Source organism: Durio zibethinus, chromosome 3 (assembly GCF_047325235.1).
Source record: "Durio zibethinus cultivar Kanyao isolate XHJ-2024 chromosome 3, ASM4732523v1, whole genome shotgun sequence".
NCBI classification, from domain to species: Eukaryota; Viridiplantae; Streptophyta; class Magnoliopsida; order Malvales; family Malvaceae; genus Durio; species Durio zibethinus.
Window position 1 is genome coordinate 3,678,440 of NC_143164.1, and position 19,433 is coordinate 3,697,872.

At 34.7% G+C, this 19,433-nt stretch overlaps 4 protein-coding genes across 9 annotated transcripts; 1 reads left to right on the forward strand and 3 right to left on the reverse strand.

Moving 5' to 3' along the window:
* The first annotated feature begins 3,010 nt into the window (after nucleotides 1-3,010).
* Nucleotides 3,011-6,979, forward strand: LOC111309710 (tubby-like F-box protein 5). The gene is made up of 4 exons (XM_022908749.2): nucleotides 3,011-3,855; nucleotides 3,942-4,029; nucleotides 4,177-4,309; nucleotides 4,393-6,979. Exons 1-4 carry the CDS (start codon nucleotides 3,505-3,507, stop codon nucleotides 5,057-5,059), a joined length of 1,239 nt encoding a protein of 412 aa, XP_022764484.1. The 5' UTR covers nucleotides 3,011-3,504; the 3' UTR covers nucleotides 5,060-6,979.
* LOC111309616 (oxidoreductases, acting on NADH or NADPH) lies at nucleotides 5,515-6,894 on the reverse strand. Its single transcript, XM_022908645.2, has one exon. The coding sequence runs from the start codon at nucleotides 6,892-6,894 to the stop codon at nucleotides 5,515-5,517; it is 1,380 nt and encodes a 459-aa protein (XP_022764380.1).
* Nucleotides 6,980-7,790: 811 nt separating the features above from the next.
* LOC111309509 (uncharacterized) lies at nucleotides 7,791-11,686 on the reverse strand. The gene is made up of 2 exons (XM_022908574.2): nucleotides 10,279-11,686; nucleotides 7,791-9,359 (listed from the first exon to the last, which is right to left on the reverse strand). Exons 1-2 carry the CDS (start codon nucleotides 11,359-11,361, stop codon nucleotides 8,307-8,309), a joined length of 2,136 nt encoding a protein of 711 aa, XP_022764309.1. The 5' UTR covers nucleotides 11,362-11,686; the 3' UTR covers nucleotides 7,791-8,306.
* Nucleotides 11,687-12,181: 495 nt separating this feature from the next.
* On the reverse strand, nucleotides 12,182-17,819 carry LOC111309813 (U-box domain-containing protein 5-like). Of its 6 annotated transcripts, XM_022908908.2 has the most exons (7): nucleotides 17,521-17,659; nucleotides 16,427-16,487; nucleotides 16,106-16,179; nucleotides 15,263-15,448; nucleotides 14,758-14,865; nucleotides 13,374-14,524; nucleotides 12,182-13,239 (listed from the first exon to the last, which is right to left on the reverse strand). In XM_022908908.2, exons 3-7 carry the CDS (start codon nucleotides 16,157-16,159, stop codon nucleotides 12,486-12,488), a joined length of 2,253 nt encoding a protein of 750 aa, XP_022764643.2. In that variant the 5' UTR covers nucleotides 16,160-16,179; nucleotides 16,427-16,487; nucleotides 17,521-17,659; the 3' UTR covers nucleotides 12,182-12,485. The 6 variants fall into 6 exon arrangements, with proteins under 6 accessions (XP_022764643.2, XP_022764581.2, XP_022764871.2 ...); XM_022908846.2 differs by lacking the exon at nucleotides 16,427-16,487 and having other exon boundaries at nucleotides 17,521-17,816; XM_022909136.2 differs by lacking the exon at nucleotides 16,106-16,179.
* Between the last annotated feature and the right edge of the window lie 1,614 nt (nucleotides 17,820-19,433).

The window sequence follows — 19,433 nt, forward strand, 5'->3', positions numbered from 1 at the left end:
ACAGTTTTGTTATACCTATTTATTCATTCAATTAACAAGGTTAACCTCCACATTCGTTAAATCAATATACATTTAACTCTGACATCATTATGAAAAAAGATAAATATTTAGATTTTTCATCACGATACTCACCTTTACTTTTTGCATGAGTTTGCTCAAATACCATCACTAACATTTCATCAGTATATTATTTCACAACAGATTGATTGATTTTCAATTTGTTTAAAATTATTAAATGAAACTCATTCTAACTATAGATCATTAAATGTAATCCACACTTATCTTATTATCACCCACTTGACTCTTATTTTAGTTTCACATGATCTTTTCATCAAATGTCAACAAACCTAATTACATCACTATCTATTATCTGATATTTAAGATAAAAAAGAGTTTTAGCTACAAAATTTTGAATCTTCTCTCCAAAATTTCCTTCCTACGCTGCAATTTACTTCATTTTTTCAAAAAAAACTCTAAATACTTAACTGATTTGAGCGTTGGATCATGTCTTAAAAAATCAACTCCAACATCCCAAATCTTATTTTCTTACTGCCTGTCCCAACCTTCCTTTTATCACCTTGTTCATCATCATCAAAGCTCCTCAATTTACCACTTCCCAAATCGTCGTCAACAAGCCTGTAGCCACCATAATATAAATCCAACTATACTTTTGATTGTTTTTTCTTTTATTATTTTGATGATCAATTACTTTAAAAACTTTTTCAAACTTTCATTCACTCATAAAACAAGAAATCCAATAAAATGATAAAATCCCATTAAAATACTAACTATTTAAATCACTAGCAGCAGTTTTAACCACTCCGGTCAAGGCTTCTCCAGTCCATTAGGTTCGCCAGTTGGTGAGTGGACCCTAATGTTTGAGACCCACAGCTAAACATCAAGTCTTAATAATTGACTTCGGCTGAAAAAAAGAGAAAAACACCATATTCCTTGCTTTAATTCTAGCATGCGTGACAGAATCATTCTCAAAAATGTTAGCAGTTCCTTTTGGAGTCATCAAGAACACTGCCAATGGAGGGGACAATAATCATATGTACAATTCCTTCATGTCTATCAATATATCAGTACTCCATATAATAATAAAACAATAAAATTCTTGTGGGTCTAATCTAATATTTTCTTTTGCTGTGGAAATGATGAAGAATCAAGGATTTTAAAAGTGTTTGAAGTTTAAACTATCAACCGACGTTCATTAGGCCCCTACATAAGCTTTAGTTTCCTGATGAAACTGGTGCTCTGAATAAATAAAATGTAATGTTCCTTAAAACCTTTCTATAGTTTTTTTTTTTTTTTGGTAATAGGGTGGCCATGGGATTTCTAGTTCGCATGGATTTTCGCAAAATTAACCTACCACTTTCTCACTGAATTGAGAAAAAGATAGGTGAAACTTCCAACCAGCATTAACCCCAAGTTAAGGTTTCATCAAAGATAAACAAAAGGGATTGATCAGATGCTCTTTCTGTCTGCCACCTCTTGCAGATAAGAGATGAGCGATCATTATTAAGAAAAGCTCCCATTGGCTCTCTAATTTCTTAGCTGATTCAGGGTTTGGTTATTGAACCAGACAGACAAATGACTCATGATTAAACCATGTGGCTGTGGCACGTGCAAGCGTGACCTTACGTCTCAAAGTTTAATTCACTGTATCTTATCCATGACCTGACACCGACTCGGTTGTCACTTGTCAAGGAGTCGTTGGGGGCTCCCCCTCTGCGAATCTAGAGGACTTAGCTGATCTAAGCTAGCTACAATCCACTCGTGCGGGGAATAATTCAAGTAACTTTCTTTAAAAACTTGACATAGCTACATAGATCATTTTAAAAATTGACGCACCTTTAATCCAACGATCGACTGGGCTGTTGCATATTGCATTCAGCTTTTTGGAAGACTTGATTTGGAGAATTGGAGCTTTTCCTATGTCTTCACTCTTCAATTTATGTTTATTTCAATCTTGTCAACGCCTTGGATCAACTTAGATTAGGTTTGATTTTATTGTTTTTTTAATGTGATGTAATTAAATTTATTATATTATTAATTAAAATTAAATATTAATTTTAATAAAATTTATTTAATATAATTTTTTTATTATAATTATAATAATTTTTATTATAATTTTTAATTTTATTAAAATCAATTTCATCTATCATCAAAATTAAACTTTAATTATATATATCTCCAATTCTCTTAAAACATTTCAATGAACATATATAGCAAGAACATTAAATACAAAAGTTTACTTTCATGAAGGGACGACAATCAAGTTTATTTCCGACGGATTTCGATCCGATTTTATAAGATCAAATTTTTTTTTTGAATTTTGGATTTTGGGTTGGGATCGGATCGAATAAAATTAGGTAACAATCGGGGTCAGATCGGGTTCGAGTATGCATAAATTCGACCCGACATTATTAAAAAATTATTTTTTAATTAATTAATTATATATATTTATATAATTATATTTTTAAATATTTATATTTAAAAAATAATATTTTTATTAATTTCGAGTCGAATCGGATACGATTTACATAATGTCGGATCGGATCGAATTTAAGTATTAAAAAATTCGGATTGGATCAAGTTTGAGTTTATAAAACATAAAATCGAATCGAATTCGAAGCGAACAAAATTCATCCCGAACCCGACCCGATGACATCCCTGCTTTCATGTTGCATTAATATAATTGTTACAATAGACATGAATCAGCTTTGCCCAGAACTGGATTTTCTTATTTGTTTTAAACAAATTTCTTCATGAATAAATAATAATAATTTATAATAATCTTCTTAATCAAGCAAAATCAAATTAAGGGGCCCAACGTCTCCTTTGTCTGCCACGCCTTCCGAGTGCAATTTCGTACTGTGTGAACACACAGAGAAAACCCGCCAATTAAATTAACGGACAAAAAAGAAAATAAATAAAAACGGAGAAAAAAACTTTTTTTTTCAAAAATTACAAATTGTTTAAATTAGAATCAAAGAGAAAGAGAAACAAAAAGCAGAGCCTTCATCGTGTCGTAATTGCTGTTGCAGAGCAGCTTGAGGCGGTGGAAGCGACGGAGAGAGGCGGAGATTAAGAGAGATGAAAAAAATTAACAATCAAACCGCCAGTCTTAACTCTTTAAATAACGGTTGCAAATTTCTAGGTTTCTCATCCAATTAGATTCTCTCTCTCATTCTCTTTTTTCCTCTCTTTGATTGGAGATTGTGTACGTTCTCCATTCCGATGAATTTGTCTCTCCTTTCTGGAAATTTCTGACATTTTCCAAATCTTCATGTTTAAATTTTAAATTTTTCGAAGATTTTTTGGTCAAAGATTTCTCTTTTCAATTTGGATCCAAGAACAGCAGAAAAATCCAAACTTTCAGTTAAAATTCAAAACCAAAAGAGAAAAACAATTAAAAGTTTGCATCTTTTTTCTTCTCTTTTTTCCTATTATGATATATCTTTTTTTTTAAATCTCCGTTAAGCCTAAATTAAAAAAAAAATGCCATTGAAAACCTTTGTTCGGGAGATTGGAAATATATCAAAGAAAAGTTCAGCGAGGGAGCATAAGCTTAGGCGGGGACGAGCTCATATTGCTCCAGAAGCTTCTTCTTCTTCTACACCAGTTGGTTCTTCAACTGCATTGATTGAGCAAGGGCAATGGGCAAATTTGCCTCCGGAATTACTTTTAGATATAATACAAAGAGTGGAAGCTAGGGAAAAATGTTGGCCAGGGAGGAGAGATGTTGTTGCTTGTGCTTCAGTTTGTAGGTCATGGAGGGAAATTACTAAAGAGATTGTCAAAACACCTGAACAATGTGGCTTCTTAACCTTCCCCATCTCTTTAAAGCAGGTAAAATTTTAATCTTTTTGCCCTTTATATCGAAGAAGTTCGGTCTTTAAGTTACTTAGATTGTTGGTGTCTTTCTTTTGGTTTAGCCTGGACCAAGGGATACTCCGATTCAATGCTTTATTAGGAGGGAAAGGGCAACTTCAACATATAGATTGTATATGGGTCTCAGTCCTGGTAATTTTTCCTTTTCCTTATCATTTTTTTCTGTTAGCGTTTTTTTGTTTTGAGTGTTTTATATTTGTTTTTTGAAAATGGGTGTTTTGATTCTTAAAATTATATGTTTCAGCTTAGTAATATTTATTAGTATTTGTGAATTTACAGCTCTGTCTGGTGATTTGAGTAAACTGTTACTGGCAGCAAAAAAAGTCAGAAGGGCTACCAGCACTGATTTTGTGATATCTTTAGTTGGGGATGATTTCTCTAGATCAAGCAATAATTATGTTGGAAAGCTCAGGTAAGCTTTTAGATGCGTGATATTATTATTGTTTTGAAGGGTTAGTCCGTTCTTTTTGCAATTTAAGAGGGAAGCTTTTGCAGGTCTAATTTCTTGGGAACCAAGTTCAACATTTTTGACAGTCAACCTCCTCCTGGCTCTAATGTTCAATCCAGTTGTCAATCACGTCGGAAAACTCATTTGAAGCAGGTGCTTCCAAGTGTCCCTATGAGTAACTATAACACGGCCAACATATCTTATGAGCTCAATGTTCTTCGCACCAGAGGTCCAAGGAGAATGCAGTGTATTATGCATTCCATCCCCATATCTGCGATTGAAGAGGGAGGAATTGCTCCTACTCCAATGGCATTCACAAATTGCCTTGATGAGGATTCTTCTCCATTGATAGATTCAGAAGGAAAAAAGCCACAAGTTGGATTCAACTCAACTGGCTATGGTAGATCTCCGAAATCAGTGCAAACTGCACCCTTAGTTTTGAAAAATAAAGCTCCTAGATGGCATGAACAGTTGCAGTGTTGGTGTCTAAATTTTAAAGGACGAGTTACAGTGGCTTCTGTTAAGAATTTCCAGTTGGTGGCTGCTGTGGAGCCCAGCCAAAATGTTACAGTAACGGAACAAGAAAAAGTGATTCTACAATTCGGGAAGATTGGTAAGGACATTTTCACCATGGATTATCATTACCCACTCTCTGCCTTCCAAGCCTTTGCAATCTGCTTAAGCAGTTTTGACACTAAACCTGTTTGTGAATAACAATTCTCTTGTTCCCTTTGCTACGGGTATGATCAGGCTAGTGTTCACAACAATTTGGTTGTACATATTCTCTTTGGAGGCACTTTAGATTTTGCCATTTTCTTCGGCAACCGCCTTTGTTACTCGGCATACTTCTTATGTAATGAGAGCTACACGCATGTATTTTAAGTTTTATTATCTATTTTGCTTTTGAAATGCAAGCTCTAGACTCTCCCTCTAAGCATGTTAGATGTAGCTTCATCACATTCTGTGACATATTTTAAGATTGCAGTACAAAGTGTATTTTGTTTTACATAACAATATAACATGACAATACAAAAGGCATTATGGCTCAGGTGCTGGGTTCTGGAAAATATGGTACCCTTATCAATGTATCATAGTCATTCTCTTTATGCTGTATGAATATGCTGTATGCAAACTGGTAGGTAATTATTACAAAGTTGCAATTTATGTGGTCAGAGAGCCCCAGTCTCCTTTTCTTTGTTCTTCTGCCCGCAACTATAGCGACAACCATGCCGTTGAGGCTTTTCAGGATTATCAGGGTCTGAGTCACTTGGTTCTGCAAGAAGCCCTCTGAGGCATCTTCTTCTTACTCTAGGCTTATATATAAGCTTCTCTGCTGGTTTAATGTTCAATTTAGCCTTGGGTATAGGCTCTGCCTTTTCACTAGACTTGGTTGATTCTGGTAAATTATGTAAAAATTTCACATAAACGCCAGGATTTCTTTCGTTCACCGAGCTTTCTAACACAATTGAATTATTGATGCTTTGTGTGTTACTATTGACACATGCTCTTGGTGTTGGATTTTCTTTGGTCATTGAATCATTAGGCTTTCTTCCCCTGGAGCTTCCCTCTTCATCAGTGGTAGCATCAGGGCTATCATCTGGGTTGATCTTATAACCTCGGTGAATGTGGACTGGTCCATCCTTTTTGGTTGATTCTGAACCCAAGTGGAAAGATGCTCCTCTGTTTTCTCCTGCTAGGGTTAGAACGCTGATAACTTTTTCATCTGTAGGCAGCTTTGGTTGCCCTGTGGCCAGCTTAGGAAATAATTTAGAAATATCTTCCCTGATCTCTTTGTGCAGGGGAGCTTGTTCCCAATTAGAAGTGACATGCTTTTGATGAGAATTATTTGGCGTGTTCCTATCTTTTGGATATTTTGAGCTCACAGTTTTAATTTGTTTTTCATCAGTGCTTGAGGTTGTCCATGTCTTCTTTCTTTCAATATCTTCTTGATTTTCCTGGTGTCTTTTTCCTGTTTCAAAAGCAGCCCCCAGAAGCTCTCTGGTTTTTGTCCCAGCTTCTGTTGATGCAGCAAGAAGATTAGTAATTGTTCTCTGCTCTATCTCTTCATGAATTGAACCCTTTGTTGCTGCTTTCCTCTGTTCTTCTGCAACCTTCTTCCCTTTTCCCCTTTCCTTTGGCTTTACTGCTGCTGAAGGTGCTTCTGTAGCTGCCACAGTAATTGGTGCAACTTCTTTTACTTGGGCTGATGGCTCTGAAGGCTTTACTGCAACACCAAATGGTTGAAAAGTGGTTTCTTGTGAGGCCGGTGATGGTGGTTGAATAGAAGTAACCGGTGGTGATTTTTTGGCTGGAGACAAGGTTTTTGGGGAAGCAGCTTTAAGCCGGGGAGTGGCAGCGGCTGACAGCCAAGGGAGTCGAAAACGAAAACGAAAACGTGGTCTCCGATCTCCCATATATGATAAGAAATAGAAACATAACAATGAATAACAATAGAGATGAAAGGTATTTGTGGTTCTTGCTGATGATAAAAGCAAAGTCTGCATATATATAGGTTTAGATTCATATGCCATGGAAAGTCTAGGAGACATTTGCACTTTGTTCTATTCTCAACTTTCTTCTTGCTTTATGAAAGGACAAACAATTTTATGAAATATCCTGGACTGTTTAGACAGATTTTTTCTTGTCTGGCAGGTCTAGCATCTTTTTCTTTATTATTATTATTATTTTTGCCTTAATGCGTTACATGTCTCTTGTTCAAGACTAGGAATTGATATTCTTTTCTTAAAGGCCTTCGAGTTTATACTAGCCTCAATGTCAGCTTAAAGAGCATAAATCATACTTCCACGTGATTCATGGGTTAACTTCCGAGGATCAAAGTGTTTTTTTTTTTGTTTTTTTGAAGTGCCAATTAAAAGCCTTCTTCTAGCGGCTTTGAGGATAAGATAGGGCTTGAATCTAGCAGATGCCAGATTTCTATTATGTTACTCTCCGGACAGTTACCTGGCTTGCTTTAGTCTTTGTATGAAATGATTTAAGCCAGGGGAGAACCAAAGTTGCAAAACTAATTAAGAACATCCATATCTAAAACGATGATACTTGCACCTTAGAATGCTTCATTTCTTCCAAGTTTTGTGCTGTACCTCTTAATCTTGTTTTTTTTTAATCTAAAAATTTTAAACACAACATAATGATACAATAGAAAAAAAAAAAGAAAAGACAGATTCATACTTTATTCCGTCTTTCTGATCCATTCACGCAGTTGTTAGCTTCCCGGTTAAGCCTAACATGAAAGCAAGGAACATTCCAACAAAATGAAGAGCAAATCCAAGTTTTCCTTTTCCTTCGTCCAGTTAATCAAGTAAAGAATTGCTTTAATATAAATTCTTGCTTCTACACCATAGAAAAGAGACCAGGTTCCTTGCTTCATTCCTCGAAGGTATGTAACTTATCACTTTATTTTACTATCATTTTTAAGCATTATAGATCTATATACACACCTGAAAATGTTCATTGTCATGGCAAATATTAAGGGTTTGAATTACATTTAAACAAAATATTTATAACCTACCTTAACGTACCGTACAAGTGCACTTATTTTTTATAGCTATGAACATGGTGACAACCCAGGAAGGAATGCGCAAATTGCCAAATACCTCCTCCTATGTGTATCAGTAGAGATGGAAATGGCAAAGCTGGGAGTCTAGAAAAGCACACACCTGTATTAGTTTAAGGCATTACAAAAGTGAGATTGACAAAATCTGCAATCTAGATACATTAAAAATGCCGAAACCAACAAATTGCATCAAGGGAGAAACCAACCTACATCTTTCCCAAAATTATTACGAAGTACTGTGATTCAAGAAAACATTAAAGCTTGTCTCACCTGTTTAAACAAATTACATCCCACAGGCCACTCAGTGAGTGTGCTAAGATTCTAAATTTAACTATCTAACCTTTGTTGCACGCAAAGGTTTCAGAATCATCACTTCTAATGACCAGGCTATCTCTTTGTGGGTCTTCTCTGGCTGAAAGCCTGAGATGCCATTAGGGCGACCTTTAATTGCTCTGATGCAATAAAGCCCTTGGCCTCCATCAGCCCATGTATCCTTCGAGCATCCTGCACAAAACCACCAGCTATAAGTGCATTGATAGTTCTCTCAAACTCTTTGGGACCCAATTCCTCCTTCTTAGCTTCCAAAACTCCAAGAGCCTGAAGAGCTTTTTTCTCAAATCCAGCCCTCGAGTACATATCACAGAGGCTTACATGAACCTTTAAAGGAGGAACTTCACCCAGTTCAGCAATCTTGCCCAATAGCTGCTCAGCCTCTTCAACCAGCTGCAATTTACCCAACCAATCCACAAGAACAGTATACGTGGCAGTTCCAGGTTCAAAACCATCCTTCTCCAGCTGCATTAGAAGGTTTAAGGCCTTATCCAACAAATTTTTCTTCTCATAAGCTGCAATCAAGCTAGCAGTGCACTTGTCATCAGGTCTGTGCCCAAGTTTTATCATGTTGTCAAAGTTGCTCCTAGCTTGATCAGGATCACCAGCTTGGCCATATGCCTCCACAAGCAATGAACAAGATTCCATAGTCGGTTGGAATCCTGCAAACTGCATGGTGGTTGCAATTCGTCCAGCTCCCACAACATCACCACTATGAGAATAAGACCGAAGCAATGCCATGTAAATCTCCTCTGAAGGTTTGATGTCTCTTGTTTCCATCTCTCTCATCAATGACTCAGCAGACCTAGGTTCGCCAGCATTAATGTAGGCCATTATCATTGAGTTGTAGACCTTCATGTCTGGTTGGAAGCCATAGTTCCTCAAGCTTTCAAATGCTTCTTTAGCACGGGCAACATTATCCGCCTTGCTATACATGTGAACCAGAACCGTGGCAGTTAAAATATCAGGCATTTTACCATTTTCAACCATCTTCTTAAGGATTCTCTCTGCATCTTCTAGGCGATTCTCTTGAGCATAGGCATCAATCAGTTTTGTATAGTCAGGAACGTTTGTTTGGAAAGATTCTTCACCCAAGACAAGTTCTGCTACCTATAAATATTCAACATCATAATAGCAAGTTCAGAATTTATAGCTCCACTATCACAAATGATGCAAATACTCGTATTTACACGCATGTTATTAAAATAGGTCCTGAAGAGAACCATGCATCCAAATAAATATACAACAAATCTATAAAAAAAAAGTATTTATGTTTTGCCATAGCAGCCTAAAATTAGATAAAATTTTATTAAACAAATACGTACTTTCTTAGACTTTGGGATCTCCATGCAAACAGACACCTATAACTAAGGATCTGTGATTTCTCTCTCATTCTTCATATCAATTATCTGTATAGTTACAAATGAAAGAGAGAAATGCTACAAGAGATCTCTTCACCCTCAAAGTTAAATGGCCATGGTCTATTACTAGTATGAACAGGATAAAAATTTATGAAACAAGAAATAGAAATACATAGCCCCATAAACCAAATCCATAGGAACCTTTCCACTAAGAGACAAAAGTCAACAAATATTCTCAAGCTAATGCTTTTCAAATAAATATAACAATCTTATTAAAATGGTCATTCTGAGAAGCACAACAATATCAATGCTAGAGCGACACATTAAAGTGGAAGTTCAGCAGGGAAGAAATTATTATTTTAGGCAGATTCGGTTGTTGTTGGATGCAGATATACTACTTCTTAAGTGTTTGAACAATAACATATAATTATAAATGGAAGGGATAATTTGAAAGAGAAATAAGTAAGAGCAGTACTTCATGATCTCTGGGAAGAAAAAATTCTAAAACTTCTTATATATATATATATATATATATATATGTATATATCACCAACTTGCATAGGACAAGAAAAAATCAGTACTGATCATCAATAATATGGGATGTAATAACAGAAAAGTATCATGCAAAATTTTGTGACAACATGGGCTGAACAAGAACAAAACTATACCTTTAAGTGTATGTCAGGATTCTGTTGTCCCAATCTCTCAAGCAAAGTGATCCAGTCAACACGACTAGGTTGCAAAAGCTCTATCCATTCAGCCAAAATCTGTGAGGGATCATCCTCCTTTTTTAGTGAAAGAATTTTCTCCATGACCAATTTGCACTTCCCAGATATTGGCTTTGGCTCCTGAATTTCCTCTCTCTCTTGGATTTTATCAGCCACTTCAGCCCACTTGGGATCTGATAAATCCAGTCCATAGATCTTATACTTTAGCTTTCCCTTTCTTTTTGGAAGAGATGCAACGCTAGGCTTATCCTCTGCTACAACAGCCTGTTCATTGAAGATCTTTCCATCCTTTGCTGGCTTTTCATCCCTCAGACGATCCAAGCTCCTATAAAAGTCATTCTCCTCCATCTTCTCTTTAGCCCATTTGAACCGGAGCTCCCTCAACAAATCCCCACGAATCCCAGCTTCACCAGCAAACCGACACATTTCTTTCACTTCTTCGGATTGCAAAAACTGCTTCATTTTTTCCTTTTTCCTTGCCTTCTCCATATCCTCCAACACCATATTACTCACCTCCCATACCGTCCTCCACAAATCTTCACTAAAATCCTGTGATGGCATTGCCACTGTGGAACCAAGCGTCTGCTTAATACCACCCTTCTCCATCTCTTCCAAAACCTTCTCAACAATAATCAAAAGCATCCCATCAATTATCTCCTTATCACAATCCGTGTATACTTCGGATAACTTGCCCCTCATTATCCAAAAGAATCGCGATAAGAACTCATTCACTGTTCCATCCTCCTCTTCCTCAGAATCAGACGCAAGTTTTGCTTCAACACTAGCATAACTTAGCTTAGTTTCTAGGGTTGAGTGAACATATCTAATAAAAGGGAAAATGGGTTTAGGGATTTTAGGGTTGTGAAGATAAGCAGAGCTTTGAAAATTACTTAATGGATGATGGGAAGGAGATATTGCGGCCGAAATGGTTGAAAAATATTTGGAATTATTAGAAACTGATTTTCCATTGATTTTTGATAAACTACTGATTGTTTTCCTAGAAATTAAATGCTTCAAGTTCATGTTTATTAAACAATAGGAGCCAAAACACTAATCCTAAATTCCTCAGAAACTTAAAATGAACAAAGAAACAAATAATTATAACTGCAAATACCTTGGAGATAAAAACTTAGAAGAGAAATGAAGGATGGAAATCAAGAGAGTGGAGCCAGTCTGTTTGGTTCTCGGGAAAGAAAGAACGGGAGAGAAAGAACAAGAAACTAGCCGTGAAAGATGGGCGTAAGCAAAGCTTAGATTTGAGGAGTTTTGTGGAGGGACTGCTGACGAGGGAGAGAAATAGGGGGTTTTTGGTAGGGTTCGTTCGGTTCTTTTCCTTTTCTTTTTTAAATATCTATTTTATTTATTACTAAAAAGTATTATTTATTTCTTTTTCAAAATTTTTAGAATTTCATTTGGAAATTCAAATTGTGATTATTATCGTGATTAATATTAATTAAAATTCAAGAATTAAAATGTAAAATTTAATTCGATTAATTTAAAAGATAATATTTAACAATGAAACTTAAATCTCAATATTTACAATATTTTTTAAATTTATATTTATATACTAATTATATATAAACTTTACAAATCACATTATTAATGAATAAATTTTAAAAAATTAAATGTTTTAAAATGTATAAACTCTTTTTGACATAAAATTTGTATATTGTATTTATTTTCTTAAATACCAACATTGTAATTAATTGATTTGAGTATTTGAATTATAATTTGAAATAAAAATACTATATGTATTAAGATAATACCGGACTTCTAATACTTACATTAACTTATTCCTTATTTATTTCGTTCATCAACCATCAATTATTCAAAAATCATCTCATAAAAAATCAGGTTCAATAATCTGAAATAATGTTTGCAAAAAAAATTTCACACATTAAATTACAGATATGAAACAGGAGAAAACAACAAACAGGTAACATACTATTTACAAAACAAACTATGGGAAAATGACTATGAGAAACTACAGCACTCTGACTATAATATCAAATTTGAGCTAACAAATTCATGGCTAATCCCCTGATTCCTACAATGCCATATACACAACATGGATTAGTTGGGTTAGTATCCCGTTTTCTCAATGAAGAAAGCCGTTCAAGCAGCAAAATAAAAGGAAAAAGTCAATATTAGGCATGTGTAAACCTTGATAATTTCTTTCTCAGATATCCAAATGCCTTGGAAGATGATGGCTTTTTGACAATGAAGTTGTTGCTGGAGCCATGTGAGTTTTCTTGACTAAAAACAGTGCTATGAATAGAGCATTGAGCGGCATCACTTTTCAGCATGAATTCGAAGAGGCTAAGCAGTAGTAATGCATTCTCGGATCCTTTAGAACTGCCATTGACAGATATGATGAACAAAGATTGGATTATGCTTTCTGTCATTATCATTTGACAATACCCTGTATTCTCATAGCATAATGAGAGGAGCACATCAAGAGCAAGTTCCTGTTCCTCCTTATTACCGGCTTCCAAGAGTGTGGCTATTGAACTACATAAATTGGCTTCTGCGACTTCAATTCTAACCTCCTCGGTATTGCATATATTGTTTATAATCTCAATGCAATAGCCTGCAACATTTGAATCCTCAAGAAAAGAAACCAGCTTGGGGATATAACCCAAATATGCAATATGGTAACCAACATCACTGCCATTAGACAAATTACATAGGATCTTCAGTGCAAGCATGCAAAATTTTGTGACTGTAGTATCAAGGACTTTTAGGATGGAAGGCAAAACGCCAGATGCCACAATTCTGGACTTATAGTACTGTTTCCAGGATAAGACTTCCAGTACTGCAAGGGACTCTCCAGCTGGCTCAGAATCCAACAATGTTGCCAACAAATAGATAACATCTTCATGACAAGGAGGTAATTGGATTCTGCAGGTAATAACAGATATTTTTATCATCATACAATTAGTGAGAACTTCTACTATCCTAGGACAATGGCAACTTGGTATGATAAATCAATGTCAAGAACAATATATCAAAGGCAGGGGAATATTTAGAGTTACCTGCTACTGCTCAAAATCGCTAAAAGCACCTCTGCTCCATCTTTTTGCATTTTTATATCACATATTTCATTTGCTTCCTTCAAAAATTTAATCACAGGAGAAACATAACTACTTGAAAAAGTCAAATGCTGGACCTTATCATTGTCTTCTAGAAAGCCTTTAACAGCTACAACAGCCTTGCATTGAGACTCCCAGGAATGTTTATCAAGTTCAGAAAGAAAGCCAGCATTGATGTCATGACTACTTGAAGTCATAGAAGAGTGATGATATCTTTGACTATGAGAATCTGCAGCAACCAGAGTTGGCACAGATGTAATCTCATCATTACATTTCCCGTCTAGTGAATCTACAATAGATTCAGAACTTATTGAACCAACTAAAATACTCTCTATTTGAAGTTGAAAACCAAGCACAGAAATGCCAAAACTAGCAATGGAGCAGGAAGAAGGTTTCTGTAAGGAAAGCAGTGAAGGGATTGGTCTTGCATGTTCAGGAATCTTGATTCCATGCCTCAAAACCCACTTTGAAATGAGACCCTTCATTGCTAAATTTGGAGTGACTGACAACTGCTCCAACCTTGTATCAGTCACCGGGCACATCTGATTGCCCTCATTAAACCACTTCTCTATCCAAACTCGTTCAAATGTTATTCCAGAAGCAATAATTACGGGATCATACAGCAGTCTCATAGAGATAGGGCATTTGAATTGCTCAGGATGTTTAGGAATGAAAAAGTCATTAGGTGAAGTCTCATCATCTTCTGTTTTCACTCCTTGCTCCAGCTCCATGGATAAAATAACGTTCTCTTCCTCCAGAGGAATGATGCTTTTAGATTGGAGTTGCCAAATTAACTTTCCATATTTGTTCAGAAGATGTAAGAGATAATTCAAGATTTTCCTCTTTGTTGGGTTCGTATCATGGACTTTTCTAAGTAGTTTCTTGATAGATCTTTGTTCTATCAAAAGGGAAAAAGGAGATGTAATGCTCAGCCTCAAGGCAGCAAGTCGAAGAGCCTCAATTTCTGATTGCATTTTGGAGCCTGATGCAGATCCGTCCTGTTCAAGCAGGGCAAGTATAACTGCTCCAGCCTCGTATTCAGAAGGTTCTAGAGGAAACCTTGCACTCCTAAGTTCATCTATAATTATAGATATCTGTAAACAATAATTTCCCCTGATTACAAAAATGGAAAGCTTCTAAAGGAAAAGGCTAAAAAAGACTGAAGATGGTACATAAATTTAAATCTTAGCCAAAAAAACTATGTATCTTCCTCCACTATAGTAACAATAGCACCAAATAACATGCATTAAAACAAGTAAATCATGCACTTTTCAATTCTCCAGCTAGCAAATTTCAAAAAGAGAAAAAGTCATGAAATATTACAAACCTTTGCAGCCAACAATGGTGGAACCATATCTTGAACCTGATTCAGGCAAATCTCCATGGTATTCCGAATTTTTTCACACCTTAAGAGTATCGTTTTTGCTGTAATTGCCTAAGTATTTCATAAATACAATTATTACCCAAATAATGTCAACAGAAACTTGAACATTATGTGAATGGCTTAATGCATAAATTTGACAGTCACAAACTAGAAGTGGCAATGTGAACTCAAAGTGTCAAGCTATTTGGAATTAAATGCTTACCACAGGGAACAAAATAATGCAAGGGAAGGATGAATATATCAAGAATGTAATAGTGTTCTTAACATTACATTTTGGTTGATTAGAAAACAAAAATGATATGCTGCATGAATGTAACATGGGTATTTATTTCATAATAAAATAACCACCTGGGACTAGTGATATCATTTCTAAATTCAGAAGATACTCCTTTCACATATAGTTTATTTCTTTTGAGAAAAAAAAGTATAAGTTAAAAAAGGAAAGTACCAAGTAGAGTTTGCTGGATTCAGAACAGTGCAGGATTAGTAACTTGGCTTTATCCATTGCCGATTGTAATGAGCATAATGCCCGCAGTCCAGATTCGCATCGGGGCCGAGAAGACTCAAGAGCTGAAAACATGTGCAAAATGCTATCAACGAGTTTCTTCAGCTCCAAGCACATTAAGCGATGCACCTGCATCCACTGGCAATTGTCAAGACCACAAACACAAATAAACTAGCAGTGGTGGCTTCCCTCTCAGTATAGAAAGGGAAAAGCAAGAATTTGAAATTGATGACTGGTAAGGTAAGAAAATGCAACCATTGGATTGCAAAAATGTTCGCCAAAGTGCTTTTTCTTTTTTTTTTTTTTACAAAAACAGAAGTTAAATTTCTTTCAAAAGGGGACCTTTTCTAGCATCTCTATTCTCTTGGACTCCAAGTCCTTAACAATTGGAATGTAGGGATGTATATACCTAATTCTGAAGGCAGCTAAAATTTCTCAAAGCCAAAATGAAACCTTCCATTGAGCTAGAAATTCAATAGCTCAGAGTCCTAATAACGCGAAGGCTATTAAGAAAATCTCAGTGCGATTCTATTATGCTAAAGTGAGGAAAACTATATGTTTTTCATAAAGTTAAAAAAAAAAAATTGATATTTAACTGGGAAGGCATCCAAAAATGAAAAGCCAGTGCCTTTTCTTACAAAGTAACCTATAGATTTTCACTCTTGGATTCAACTAAGGGATGCTATAGGATTTTCAATGAAAGCCTTCAGACTTATTTAACCCCATTCATTTTGGGGATGTCAAAAAATTATGGTCCAAAAGCTGGATAAAGCAGTTGATATTAACCTTAACGGTGCTGTAATATGGAAGATCAACATTCTCAGTAGCACCAAGTTCCATATTATAATAGTATCCTCACTCTGCAAGTTGACCACAACAATTTGAGTCCTCAAATGGTTATATTTGCAGAATACATCATAACAAATTTGAATTACAGTTACATGAATACTTCCACCAATTAGCTCAACATTATCCAGTCTATTAAATAAAATGAAAGGAGAAAGAATCGAGACCAGAGGATGGTTATGGACCAAGCCAAATAAACAGATAAAAAGAACCAATAAAGCTATAGGAGCATTACATATGCAGGAAATCATAAATTCTTACGATTATAGAGCTTTCTTGTTTGAGATTCTTCTAGTTGAAATACTGACCGAAAAAGGCGTCTCTAAACATGAGAAAAATTCCTATGAAGTCAGACGTTGTAATCATGAAAGCAAACTACGGTCACTTTTGCTTTCTCTTAAAGAGCAGTCAGGAATCAGCAAAGCCATATAATTTGCTGATTTATCGAACAAGCCAACGCAAATTTGTTACTTAGAAAATAGCTTCAGAAATTATTATTATTATTATTATTTTTTATGTTGTTTGATGGAAAATTAAGGAGTGAAGGGAAAATAATTTACTGATTAATCGTGACATCATTTTTTTTGAAATTATCTTTTTTTTTAAAAAAAAAAAGATAATTTTTTTAAAATAACTATTTATAACTAAGATCATTTATCAAGCTTTTGATTATAATTCAATTAAAGTCAGATCTTAAACATAACTTTTTAAGTATTAGTTTAATTTGATTTGGTGGGAAATATTATTTTATTTAATTTTAATTGAAATTTTAAAATATTAAAATTAAAAGTCTTTTAATATTTTAATTTAAAATATTTATATAGTTTTAATCAAGCTAAACTTCATATATGATTATTTAAGCTAGAATTTAACTTGATTTTATTTAAAATAGTATTATATTAATAAAAAGCAATTTTGCTTGATTTTAATTAAAATTATCAAAATTTTAATCTTAATATTAATATTTAAAGTCTTCTAATATTTTCAATTTAAATATTTTTATTTTGTATATTATTAAACATAAATATTTTTAATATTTTAATAATAAATAGAATTATATCATTATTTTAATAATAAATAATTTTTTATTATTTCAATAATTAATATTGTTTAATATAATAATTTTTTAATAATAACATAAGATAGCGTCTCTTTCTTAAGTGAAACCAAAATGTAGTCACAAGCAGGGGCTAAAATTCATTGCAAAAGCAAGCTCTCCAGAACTTGAAAATGAAGTAAACAGCATCTATGATATGCATGTTGATAATCAGTTTTTATTCTATATATTTCAGTTGGTCAGTCACTGCTTAAAAGTTAAACGTTAGAGTCTAAATATAATTAAAAAGAAAACTTACGTAATTACTCTACTGGCAAAACTTAGCATGATCTCCACATAAGACCCGATACAGAAACATCAGAATGAACAGCTTATAATTTGCAGTCAGCTTCCCTAACTTCAACAAGTTCCCTTTTTCATTGTACGGTTGAAATACCAACTTAATTTTCAGTTGCCCAAGAGAGGAGCTGTAAGGGGAAAAGATCCTAGCAAAGCAAGACAATCACAATGAAAATATAGGCTAAAGGTACCACATAGCCATCGAAGTGATACATACAAAAAATATAAGAGAAAACAGTTATGAGGAAAATTGTCACCGCCTTCTTGAGGAGAAACCAGAGTTTTATACTAGTATTTGTTGGTCAAACTCGACATTTCCACAAGAAAGTTTCCAGGAGGCGGCTGTTACTTAACTTTTGACCGATTACAAGTCCGCCAAATGCTTTGATCATTAGGTTGACTTCTTCAGAAATGGGTAAGAAAGAAGGTTTAAAAAGAAAACGGACGTTAATGCCACTAACTTAAAATCACCAAAATAAGACTTAGTATTAACTTTGTTATGACTATTATTATATATTATTTACTATCTACTTTCCACTAAGTTTTGTTTTATTACTTGTTATTGAATAGGAAACTATTTCTTCTGCCATTCATGATATTAGCAACCTGAATCTATGATCCAATTGAAACCTTATATATGGTACTAGGAAAAATAAATGTAGAAAGCAAAAGTAATCCTGATTTTCCTAACGCGGTAATACTACTTACGAACAGCATAAGCATAGTATATGGTATACTTATTAAAGTAAGTGTCTTGAACGTGTGCGCTAGCTGCCAAGAAACATGAAGGGACACAAGCTAGACTTTTCAATGACTTTTTTGTCAGGTCGTAGACAAATGTAAATGCAAAACATGAGTTTGAAACGATAGAAGCCAGTGATTCTTAACTATTTAACCAACAAACTGAAGACCATGAAACATCTCGACGACCCTAGAGTGGACTTAGAACAAGAACAGTCACTTGACTGCCTTTAAATCAAGGAAAATTGAAAAATTATAATTCTTATCATTTTCAATCGATATTTTATGATTATTTTTTATTGTTGAGTCTTATAACACACGAGAAGCAGGTGGTATACAATGCATACTATCGCTATTGGAATGAATCTACCTACCCATTTATCAGCCATCAAGTATGAGGTTCTGTTCTACATTTCTAGCATATTGTCTGAAGAACTATAAAACATTATTAATAAATCAAAAGAATTTATGTAAGTATCACCAATTTCATGCAAGAGAAGTACCTGATTGCCAAAGGACACTGTGTAATTGCTGTTTGCACACCATTATTGAGCATTATAATTGAATCGGTCTATAATAATGGTTTACTTGATCATCAATGGAAAGAGTCAAATGAGCAAACTTGCAGAAAAACTTATCATTAGAATTTATAGGATCAATATCGACAGATATACTGTGTAGCTCTTTGGTGACTACTGGAATCTCAGCCTATGCCGCTAATTACTCTTAAGAATTTAGGCGACAATGACGCTATAAGCAGGGTCTGTGCTCTATCATGGGCAGGCAGACGTGTTCTTCTGACTCCAATGCCATGCCTAAGCAGTTACAATGAAATAATACCATATCCAGACTTTCTGGAATTCATAATTGGTAGTATTGTATAAGCAAAAAGTTTCACTTGTATCCAGTAGCAATCCAATAAAATAAACATTGCAGAGCAACGCAATATGTACACCAAAGCAGTAACGAGCAAAGCCCATGAACAGATTACAGATACAGAAAACATTATTGGCACCTTACCAAAAGACACAAACCACCCAACCAAATAACCAAAAAACAATAGGACCCAGTGTTCTTTCCCACAATCCCTCTTGGCTCAAAAAAGCTAGGAATCAGTAAACTAGTTCCAAA